The sequence below is a fragment of the Notolepis coatsorum genome, assembly GCF_963971535.1.
Source record: "Notolepis coatsorum genome assembly, chromosome: 6".
Classification (NCBI taxonomy): Eukaryota; Metazoa; Chordata; class Actinopteri; order Aulopiformes; family Paralepididae; genus Notolepis; species Notolepis coatsorum.
Genome location: NC_140170.1, coordinates 85,039,703 through 85,051,561, shown reverse-complemented (window position 1 = coordinate 85,051,561; position 11,859 = coordinate 85,039,703). Strand labels below are relative to the sequence as shown.

The 11,859-nt window shown below is 45.0% G+C and overlaps 1 protein-coding gene across 3 annotated transcripts in view; it reads right to left on the bottom strand.

Annotated features, from left to right (window-relative positions):
• Positions 1 to 410: 410 nt before the first annotated feature.
• Positions 411 to 11,859, bottom strand: part of LOC311231069 (macrophage-stimulating protein receptor-like) — a 66,291-nt gene continuing 54,842 nt past the window's right edge. For all 3 annotated transcript variants that reach the window (XM_084317539.1, XM_084317541.1, XM_084317540.1), the window contains 3 exons: positions 10,451 to 10,616; positions 9,637 to 9,773; positions 411 to 4,110 (listed from right to left, as the gene is read on the bottom strand). In XM_084317539.1, coding sequence (XP_084173665.1) covers positions 3,879 to 4,110; positions 9,637 to 9,773; positions 10,451 to 10,616 — 535 coding nt within the window. In that variant the 3' untranslated portion in view covers positions 411 to 3,878. The remainder of the gene's footprint in view (positions 4,111 to 9,636; positions 9,774 to 10,450; positions 10,617 to 11,859) is intronic.

Here is an 11,859-nt window from a genome sequence, read left to right as displayed (position 1 = left end):
GAACCTGGGAGGCTTGAGAGCTCCTGCCTCAACCTTGAGTCAGTTCACTCCCCAGCATCTCTCCCCTCCCTTCCGACGGCTTTGATGATCCTCTCACCTTTGCATCTACCTTCTCTCGCATATACGGTGATCTATGTTACTACCAAGACACCGGGACAACAGTCATTTGAGATGAGGAAGTATTTTAAAGTGTTAGATTATCCATTAAGACATCCCTGTACGTACCCGTTCATTCACACATGCAAGTAGTTAGAACAGTAACGTTAATGAGAAAGTATGGAAAAAGGGACACTAGTTAGGAGACAAGTTACATTTTAGAGACAGCTCTATTGAACAAAGTAAACACTATAAATACCAAACTACCCATGCAGTGTAAGTGAATAACAACACCAGATAGATTTTGCACACAGTGAAAATAAAATAATTGCCTTTATAGCAAGTCATTAGGAATGAAAGTGGTACAAATTACATTGACATTATTCGAATGACCAAAATACATTAAAAGGCCAGGTTGGTTCAAAATGCAATATCATATATAATATGTCGTCAACATACCACAACATGCCTCGTACCATCTGATTCAGAGAAGAGATTATGTTCACTGCATGTATTGACGAGGATATTCCAACAATTGCACACAATTACAGTCATTATTCTTTTTGCATTGCCACACATTTCACTCGATAGGCCCAACACGACATCGACTGGTCATTTCTGCAGCCTGCGCTTGTTTACATAATTGAGATTCATAATGTAAAAGTGATAAACTACTGTGAAAAGACCCGTCTGCTGTGGTGCAGAGGACTACTGCTACTGCTGCAGTACACTTGAAGCTGCTGCTACTGACCAAGGCTTTAGGACGCCCTCTAGTGATGCATTCACAGGTGCAAGTCAAATGTACAATAATCCTGATGCTACAAGTTTGAAGTTGTTTGTATGAGTGGTTCTCCAGAGAGCTGCAATTAATCAACCCATTCCTTAACGGGCACGTGTCTAACGGGGTACTTGGACCAAGCACATGCACAGACTGAGACTGTGGCCCACAATGTCAGCCATAATATGGTCAGGAATGATGCAGTTTGTGCATAACGGTGACCATCTTGACAAGGCGGCTGTGTGTTTCTGCGGATGATCAATCTGAATCCAAGTGATAGCACATGCATAATCTCAACCCTGACATTTGCCACAATGTCACCCCAATACTCACTTTCGATCAGCCCCTCTGGTGGAAGGCTCCCATGATTATCAACTCTGAGCCAAAGGTCTTACGTTTTGGGTGGCTTCCATGCAGAGATGAGCTTCCTTGGGTTGCATTGGACACCTGATGGCCTCATCTGGGCAAATACTGCTGGGGTTGATCTATGCTCCAAATGCAGAAATCCACATGATGTGTGGCAAAACTGTTGCGCAAGCAGTTCATGCACAACGCAATTGTTGATGCAGCCCTCAATGCACTGATACTAGCGAACGTGTTCAATGTCCATCATCTACCAGTCATCTGGAAAAACAGTAAGGATGGCGAGTCAGCTGAAGCAGCTGCAAGGCTACTGAGTCATCAGGTAACAGATTATGTTTTTTCACTGGAAATTCACTATTATTTTACAGATTACTTTTGTTTTTTTACTTTATGCCATAAAAATACAGTAAATTACCTTTTATCAAAATATTAACCATTACATAAAGGTTGTAATCTGTAAATGTATTTGATTTTACAGTAATTTGACAGTAAGTATTTGGCAACCGTTGCTGCCAGACATTTACCGTCTTCTTATCTTCTTTTTTACAGTGTGGATGAAGCTTTTAACATCTATGAGAAGCTGATGAATGGGACTGTATCACCTAAAGTCTGTCTCTGTGTGATGTTCTAGTGAGAGTCAAAGTCCGCCTTTAGAAGCACATCGAGTCCACCAAGAGGTCCTCTAGAACATCAGCTCTTCGGGGTCAGTACATGGACATGCTAGACATTCTACGAAAGTGCAAAATGCACTGGAAACTGGGCCTTACATCTGCAGGCTATCCAGGACATGCTACCCTATCTGGCAGCACCAGGACACAATCTTTACACCAAATCTACCAGGGTGTATCTTCAGCAGATGCACAACCTCAAGACTGAACACAAGGTTTCGAGAGAGGGTTCCACGTGAACACCTATGGGCAGGTCTCTCACTTGACCTGATTGAGCAGGTTCTGATGAGAAGTTTAAAAAGTAGTGGGCTCACACAGAGGCGAGGGATGACAACAACAACGACGCCCACCTGTTCAGAAGTAAACCAGGCAATGGAGGGACTCACGGGGGTCAACTACAACACTGGACAGCAGAACAAAGACATAACCAAAGCAAGACAAGGCTATGACTGGAAGGACAAACGGACAGTGTCTCACATGCCTGTTCAGAATGGGCCGATTAATTGCAGCACTCTTTGGAACCATCCAAACAACTTCAAACTTGACACTGCACTTCCTCGTAATCCTGTGCGATATACCTGCTGAACTTCATACAGTGCTCGGTTTTCAAGATACATTTTTGTGAGGCGGCTAGGTGGCGCAGTGGGCAAGGCGCTCGGCACCAACGCAGGAGATGCTGGGTTCGAGCCCAGCTCTCGGCGTTGCTACCAGCTTGGCTGGTCGTTCATACTAATACAATTGGCAGTATTAGGGGGTGGGAAGCTGGTGGGTGGGGATCGGACGTTGTGGACAGCGACTCCTACAGGTCGGTTGGTGCGCCTGCGCAGTAGAATCAGGAAGCGACGAGGGCGGCGTGTCCCTCCCACGCAGACCCTCGCCGCTGAGAGATCGCGCTGTACAGGTGAAAAGATGCGACGGCTGCCTCCTCGAGTACCGGAGGGGACACGTGATGCAAGGCTTCGTCCACATTGCAGCCGGCTTGTGGGAGGCATGGCCAACAGCGTTCGAGACAGGGGAGAGTAGAATTGGACAATACGAAAATTGGGGACGGGAGAAACATTGAAAAATGGGGAGAAAAAGTAGATAAAAAAATATATATACATTTTTGTCACTAGGGTGGATGATGGCCATATTGAATTTCAGAATTTTCCCTTTGTACAATTTCTTACAACTTTTCCTCCTCATTCTGGACATAATTGAGGCCATGGTATCTGTTGAGTTTGTTTTTGTTGCAATTTGTGAGAGGTTGACCCACCTTTTTGCATAAAATGCCTGGACTATTTGTCATGTTGCAGTGTTTGCTAATGTCAACGGCTGACAGGAAATAAACCTGGGGCAGTTGTTCCCTAGCAATGCAATTCCATTAGAAATATCTGTATCTATTATGCAGAGTTCAGAAAGATAGGATTTTTTATCTCCCTCTTTTGACACACAAAAACCTAAATGTTGACTCCCTGAGTAACCAATATCCGTAGGGCTCAGTCTAATGCATTGAAAGGTCTAATGCTCTGACTGTGAGGCACATGCATAATGGACACATTAGGAAGTGACATTCATCTCGCTCAACATCCTTATAAAATCAATCCAGCAATTTACACATGCGTCAGACATTCATAAGGTCTTATTTACACTCAGTGCTGTAGACGTAATGAATCAAACACCAGTCTGTCAACAGTGAACTCATCTCTCTACACAGATATAATGCAGTTGGACGGGGGACATTTCAAGATGATTCTGTTCCGACATTCATACGAGTCAGTAGTCCTAAGAAATCTCCTGGGCTCAGGTATCGGTGACATCCCGTCTGCGATCTACACGTCAGGCATGAACTAACCCCGGAGCAGCTGTCCTTCTCCCATAAAGTGCTGCGGCTCCTCTTACAAGCTGTTCTACGACAGTTCTCTCCTGACTTCAAGCCTGGTTCCCGGGGGCCTCCCGGGCCCTGTGAGCGGTTAGGGCTTTCTTGGCAGCCTTCAGATGGATGCGTGGCGGTCCGAGTCAGAGTCTGAAGCCTCCGCTTCGTCCGCGGAGGCGCTTAGGGCAGGGTAGGGCCTCGGCTGGTCCAGGTTGACGTAAGTCACCTTCAGGTTGATGTAGTGCTCCCCCTCCAGACGGGAAAGGATCTCCTGGACATCATGGACCAGGGTGTTGAAGGTGGGTCTGCGGTCAGGCTCCGGGTCCCAGCACCGCAGCATGATGAAGTACCTCGGGAGGGGAGCGGATAGAGGTGGATAGGTGAGTGAGTGAGTGAGTGAGTGAGCGAGTGAGTGAGTGAGTGAGTGAGTGTGTGAGTGTGTGAGTGAGTGAGTGTGTGAGTGTGTGAGTGAGTGAGTGAGTGAGTGAGTGAGTGAGTGAGTGAGTGAGTGTGTGAGTGAGTGAGTGAGTGAGTGAGTGAGTGAGTGAGTGAGTGAGTGAGTGAGTGAGTGAGTGAGTGAGTGAGTGAGTGAGTGAGTATGCATGTACGTGAGTGAGTATGCATGCATACAGGTGAGTGAGTGAATGAGTATGCATGCATACAGGTGAGTGAGTGAGTGAGTGAGTATGCATGTACGTGAGTGAGTATGCATGCATACAGGTGAGTGAGTGAATGAGTATGCATGCATACAGGTGAGTGAGTGAATGAGTATACAGGTGGCCTGTATTCTTAACCCAAACGGTGCATGCTTCCGCGTTCCCGTTTTGCGCTCTGATTGGCCACTGATGTTTCTGGTCGCACCAATCGTGTGACTGCAAGTTCTTTCCCCGGTTAAGCTTAGAAACTCTTTCGAAGTTGGTTAAGGTTAGAGTTTGTCTTAGAGCATGGCGATAGAACGGTTAGGGTTAGGGTTAGGGTTTGCTGCTGTTCGAGGCGGAAATGGGCGCGTCACGCGATTGGGCGCACATGTCACATGACCAGAAACGTCAGTGGCCAATCAGATTCGCAAAACGCATGAACCGTTTGGGTTAAGAATAGACACATACAGGTGATACTCGTGAGTGAGTGAGTATGCATGCATGCAGGTGAGCGAGTGAATATGCATGTAAGTGAGTGAGTGAGTGAGTATGTAAGTGAGTGAGTGAGTATGCATGCATGCAGGTGAGTGAGTGAGTGAATGAGTAAGTGAGTGAGTATGCATGCAGGTGAGTGGGTGAGTGAGTGAATGAGTGAGTGAGTATGCATGTAAGTGAGTGAGTGAGTATGCATGCATGCAGGTGAGTGGGTGAGTGGGTGAGTGAGTGAGTGAGTGAGTGAGTGAGTGAGTGAGTGAGTGAGTGAGTGAGTGAGTGAGTGAGTGAGTGAGTGAGTGAGTGAGTGAGTGAGTGAGTGAGTGAGTGAGTGAGTGAGTGAGTGAGTGAGTGGCCATTACCAGATTGGCTTTATAGTAAGAATGAAGCCAAATGACATTTTCGAATGAAACTATACACTAACAGGGCAGCTGGGTAGTGTAGTCTAAGCACTCGCCTACCACTGCAGAGACTCAAAATCCCGGTGTCAGCGGTACCTCCGGCTTGGTCAGCCGCCCCTATGAACACAATTGGCAGGGAAGCCGGTGGGGTATGAATCCTGGTTTTTGGAATAGCGACTACTACTGAACAGTCCCACCTCCTTTTCAGCAGGGAGGGGATCTGGGGGAGATCGGGTGGGGGGAGTGCGAACCTCCGCGTGCGTTACGCTCTCCCAGTGAAACTCCTAGCTGTCAGATGAAAAGAAGCGGCGGGAGACTCTACATGTATCCGAGGAGGCACATGGTAATCTACGCCCTCCCCAGCCTGACAGTAGGGTAGTGCAATGACCAGGAGGGAATTGGCATAGCAGGAGGAGAAAGCATGAAAAATGCCACAGGTCTGTGGAAGTTTTCCTCTGAGGCCTTATTTACACTAAAGGAAAACACCAACGTTTCATTTTCGAATTATTTCGCTTGCATGTCCAAGTTAAAAGGCAACGCCGTTTTAGTGGGCATTTTAATTTTCCTAGCGGCATCGCTTGTTCCCTTGGAACGGTGGCATGTAAACTGCGCGAGCCGGATACGGAGCTGTTCACACCCAACGCCCATGCGCACTAGACACCGACGTCCGCGTGCCCTTGATATGACAGATGATGATGATATCACAGAACGCTGCTAGAACAAGACGCAAATATTATTGCTCAAGATGTAAAATACGCTAGTGAGCAGGGGAGGCACTAGTGAGCAGGGGAGGCACTAGTGAGCAACGCATGGAGGACAACCCATCACTTTCAAACATTCTATCGGCTATTAATAAGATGAACAGCGGCATGAACGAACGATTCGCCAAACTGGAGATATCTTTGACATCTGTCCAAACCTTATTACACCAAAATGTAGCCTGAGTTACTGAAGCAGAAAAAGGAATCGCCGACCACGAAATTCGGATCTGCAATATTGAACAAAAATATGACAACCTTGATCTACTTTTTCTCCCATTTTTAAATTTTTTCTCCCATCCCAATTTCGTATTGTCCAATTCTACCCTCCCCTGTCTCGAACGCTGTTAGGCCATGCCTCCCACAAGCCGGCTGCAATGTGGACGAAGCCTTGCATCATGTGTCCCTTCCGGTACACGAGGAGGCAGCCGTCGCATCTTTTCACCTGCACAGCGCGATCTCTCAACGGCGAGGGTCTGCGTGGGAGGGACACGCCGCCCTCGTTGCTTCCTGATTCTGCTGCGCAGGCGCACCAACCGACCTGTAGGAGTCGCTGTCCACAACGTCCGATCCCCACCCCACCAGCTTCCCACCCCTAACACTGCCAATTGTGTTAGTATGAATGACCAGCCAAGCTGGTAGCAATGCAGAGAGCTGGGGTTGAACCCAGCATCTCCTGCATTAGTGGCGAACGCCTTGCCCACTGCGCCACTTAGCCGCCCTAAAAAAAAATATGACAACCTGATGGCTGAGAACAAGAACTTAAAATCAAAGCTGGATGACCTAGAAGGGCGCTCCAGAAGACAAAACATAAAGATCACAGGCCTTCCCGAAAACACAGAGAAAGGCCACCCAACTCAGTTTGTAGCTGATTTTCTACCCAAACTACTCTGTGCCGATAACTTTCCCAGAGGTGTCAAAGTGGACCGAGCACATCGAATTGGACAGTCTTCAAACACTCGGCCACGCACCATGATAGCCAGAATACATCATGACACCGACAAAATTGAGATAATGCGGCTATCCCGCAACATGTCCCCCCTGGCCTACAACGGCACACGGATCGGAATATATACAGATTTCACCGCTGAAGTCACAAGCCAACGCAGAGAATTCGATGCCGTAAGAAAGAAATTCCGAGATGCGAAAATCAAACACGGCCTTCTATTTCCAGCACGCCTGATCATATATCGATGGGATAGCTACTCTGTCTACCTAACCATCATCACGGCTTATCCCTTCCCTTTCCCCCCTTCTTTTTATACTACCAGCGGGGGGGGGTAAATAAATAAGAATACAAATTTATAAATTGTTCTCTTATTAATATAGACTATGCTTGATTTTTCCTCTTTAAATGCAGCTCTAGGACCATAGCCTAAATTAAGGCTGACTGAAGAGATAGCCTATTCTCTTTTAAATTATTATTACAATACTTCTATTATTATTATTATTATTATATAAGCTTAATTTTCATTATCAAAGCATTCCCTCGAACGGACGGGTATGTCATATGTATGTATGTATGTATATATATGCGTGTGTGTGTATATATATAATTATTTCTTTTACTCCAGGCTACATAATAATTTCCTGGTCTGGTCAGAGACATGACTTCATTTATTTGTTATTGCCTATAGCTATAAGAGCGACTAGTATTATTTGATTGGAGTTTGAGCTGAAGCCTAGTTACCACTCCGTGTATTGCCCAGCAGCTTCACAAAGGTAATATTTATTTTTATTTTCTATTCCTTCGTTTGGGGAAGCGAGGATGGGGAGGTATGTGATGTGTTTATGTGTGTTATTGTGCTCTCTTACATTGTTCATGATGTCCTATTTCACTCTATAAAGTCCGATTATGATGACTCCTAATATCAACCCTATACGGGATGGTAATATCACTTTAGCCATCTGGAATGTCCGAGCGTTAAATACTACCATTAAACGATCGAAAGTTTTCTCTCACCTGAAATCACTGTCTGCTGATATTATGTTTCTTCAAGAAACTCATATTAAACACTGACGCGCACAAGCTGAGGTGCGGTTAGGTGGGCCAGGTCTATCAATCCACTTTCTCATCAAAGGTGCAAGGGGTGGCTATACTAATGCGCAAAAATATCCCATTCCAACGGCCGCTATTTGATTGTCACGGGCAATATGTTATCATTTCATGTTACCCTCTTAAATTGCACACACGCGCGCTCTGTGCTCTCTCTCTCTGTCTGGCTTGTGCACACGACAAACACCTTGTGCACGCGACAAATACCTCCCGCGCATACAGGAGACAAACGGCGTCTAACCTGACTGCATAAACGCAACGTTCAGAAAAGTGAAATGAAACGTTGTTGTTTTCCCTTTAACACTTTCAGTGCCAACGACGGGAAATCTCGTTAGTTCATGCCAACCGTTGAGTGCCAACGACGAGAAATCTTGTCGTTTAATCGTTATTTTTTTTATTCGCAATTTCCATTCATATTTCATCAATCTAGCCTCACGTTACCAGTGAGGCTCTGGTCTGGTGAAGGGATCTGTCTGAGCTCGAACAGGGAAAATACCGCCCCCTATCGTCTCTCCGGATGGTACTGCACCCCATTGGATTGGATTGAATGAAACGCATGGGGAAAAAAGAGTCCGGACCCACATTTTTCTTGTCAGACAAGTAACCGGAGACGATCCCAGTCATTGCCCACCATCATAACAGCGTGGAATATGTATTTTAAACGCGATCGATATCTGGAATGGCGATCAGAAATTGGAATAATCTTTTTGGAGAACATCTGATCTGAGGTAAGGAATCTATTTTACCAGTATTGGGATAATCAGAGCTGTTTTCACCTATATATCAACGTGTCCATTTGTGTGTATGTGGCTGTGAGTGTATGTAGCTGATCAGGAAATAAGAGAATGGATTTTTCAGCCCGCTTCTATAGCGTGCATAAGCACACATATACTATCGATAATCTAACGTTTATTTGAAAGCGATTCATAAATAGGCCGAAAAATGACAACGTGTTTTGTGTATTACAGTAAAGCACGATTCCTGCAGAATCTCATTTTTTTCTGAAAGTGTTTTGGTGGTATAAAACGGAAATTAACCGATTAAAAAACAATCCGTTTCGACAATGTTGACTGCAAACAAGTCATTGATAAGCGACGGTCGTATTAGACACATAGCCATAATTTAAGATAGAGTTTATGCGTTCACAAATGTGAGAGCTCTGTCATTGAATAGAGCGGTGGCATTCAACAGGGTAAATAGGACACGGAGGCTGGCACGGAAAGTGTTAATGTAACCGCAGTCTGAGCCTCTGTTCACACCTCCCCCTCCCTTGTATCCTCCCCTTCCTCTCCCCTCACACCCTATTGTCTCACCTGTTCACCCCTCCCCACAACCCCCCACCCCCTTTTCCCAGAAAGCTTAAGAGGCAAGCTCACAGAATTGGTGGGGCCTTGTTTTTTTCAAGTCAAGTCCTCTACTAAATTCCTGAACCTGAATTTGTATTTGAAGATTTGACCACACGCATAATGAACCTCTCCGGTTCCACTCCAGGTCACTTGAGGCGCACAGGGAGCGCAGGGCGGATACTTACAAGTCGTCGGGGCAGAACTGTGGCTGGGGAAGCCGCCGCCCCTTCAACAGGAAATGGGTGATGTCATAAGGGTCCACGTCAGGATAAGGGCTAGCCCCTCTGGTCAACAGTTCCCACACCAGGACCCCAAACGACCACTGGGACAGATAGAGAAGGACATGGCATTAGGGAAACTAACTAACATTGTTTTTTTTAACAATTTGCTAATGTTAATAAACACTAGTAGGGGCGGAATCCACAAAGAATGGATTGCGCAAAGCTAATTCTGATTCTGCTCCGTGCTTGCGAGCTATCCACTAAGGGACATTGCGCGGATGATACCAGCGTTGACACGCCCATTATTGTTCCTGGTCTGCTCGCGGGAGTCGCGGAGCATTCGGCAGATATCAGTCCGGATTTCATTGTTTTCCGCGGGACCATTATGCATATTCTTAAATTGACTGGCGTGTTGCACCGAATACCACGGTACTCTGTTACGTGTGACGTTTTCCCAGAGAAGACTGCTTTGTGAGCAGCTCTACGCTCACACAAACAGAGGAAGAAGCGGACAGATCGGATTAGATCGTGTTGGGCCTAAAAGTTGTTGATTTTTGTAAAAAAAAATATATATATAATAATAATATAGTTCAAAACCAAATATTGAATGCAATATACAGTATGTGTTAAAAAATAAATCTTAAAACAAATAAAGATTTGTTAATAAATGTTCTATTTGCATTCTTTAAACAAATATATTTGTTTTAATTATTGATTATTCGAATATTCAAAAAAGTATTTAATAGAATATTAGGAACATAATGAAAAGGCAACTGACCACATCTGACTTGGTAGTGAACTTCTGTGTTTGCAGGCTCTCGATGGCCATCCACTTGACTGGTAGTTTGGCCTTCTTGTGGTCTTGGATACTGTAGTATTCCTTATCAAACACATCCCTTGCCATGCCGAAGTCTGCCACCTTCACTGTGAAGGATTCATCCAGCCTGTATAGGAGACATTAGGAGACACTTCATCCAACCAATTAATTGAAACCAAAGATGGCAGTAACTGGCACAATGGCAGAAACTGGCACGATGGCAATAGGCCTAACTGGCGTGATGGCAGTAACTGGTGCAAATGAGAATAACAAGGGATACCAACTCCAGAGTAGTTGTACTGTTGTGATTGGTCAAATATTGGCTATGGATATTGTAGTTGATGATTTTACTGTGGTTACTTTATTTATTTATTGTGTTATTGTGAAGGTGTTATTAAGATTATTGACTAATTAGCTGGGCAGTGGGCATAGGAGGCGGGGCTCAGATGATCTCGGGCACAGCCTATTTGTATGTGTGTCACAGGTGCGCACCGGGAGGGAATTGGGGAAACGTCACAGGGAAGCCACACAGTTTTTCAACCGTGCGTGTTTTGTTTGTTTTCAGTTGTTTTGAGTTATTTTCAGGTTTATTTTGCAATACAAGTCATTTGTTTAGGTTACAGTTTAAACACAGAGTTTATGTTATGGTTTGCTTTTTCCACCCTGCAAGCGAAAATAAAACTTTTTAAATGCACTCAACGAGAAGACCTGATTTACTATCAACAAGCACCACGCGTTGGAAAGAGCTTCGTACCATATTCCCTCACTGGCATCTTTTTGTTGTTCGGTTGACCTTATAGTAGTAGTTACCATGGAAACGAGTAACGAATAGGATATGAAAACACATGATCTAAAATATTTATTTAAAACATTCACCTGTGTTAGTTGTAACAGCAAACAAATTAAACAATGTATCAAATCTATCAAATATTATGAGCCTACACAATAATTGGTATGGCATAATTTATTACTGATAGTTTGATCAGTAATAAATGGGGGGCTGCAATGGGGGCAAATCACTGTGGAACCTCACTCCCCAGGTAAGGGTGAGTCTATTCTATGTGTTGCTCTGCAAGCGCAGTGGTAAAAAGGAAGCTAGCTAACACCTAGCTAACACCTAGATAACATCTAGATAACATCTTCCACCTTCCCTGGATTTCCCTCCCAAGGTTAAAGACCACCTTTCAGGCAACATGCATGTTGTTGTATAAAAGCCATAATACCCTTGGAAATTTCAGTAAAGTACTCTGCTGCGTCTCATACCTGGAGGCATCACAGACGTACCTATAATCATAGTAAAGAATGCAGCGTGCAAAATACCAGGTGGCAATCGGGGGTTTCCTACCTATAGTGTAGTAGTAGTTGTGTAG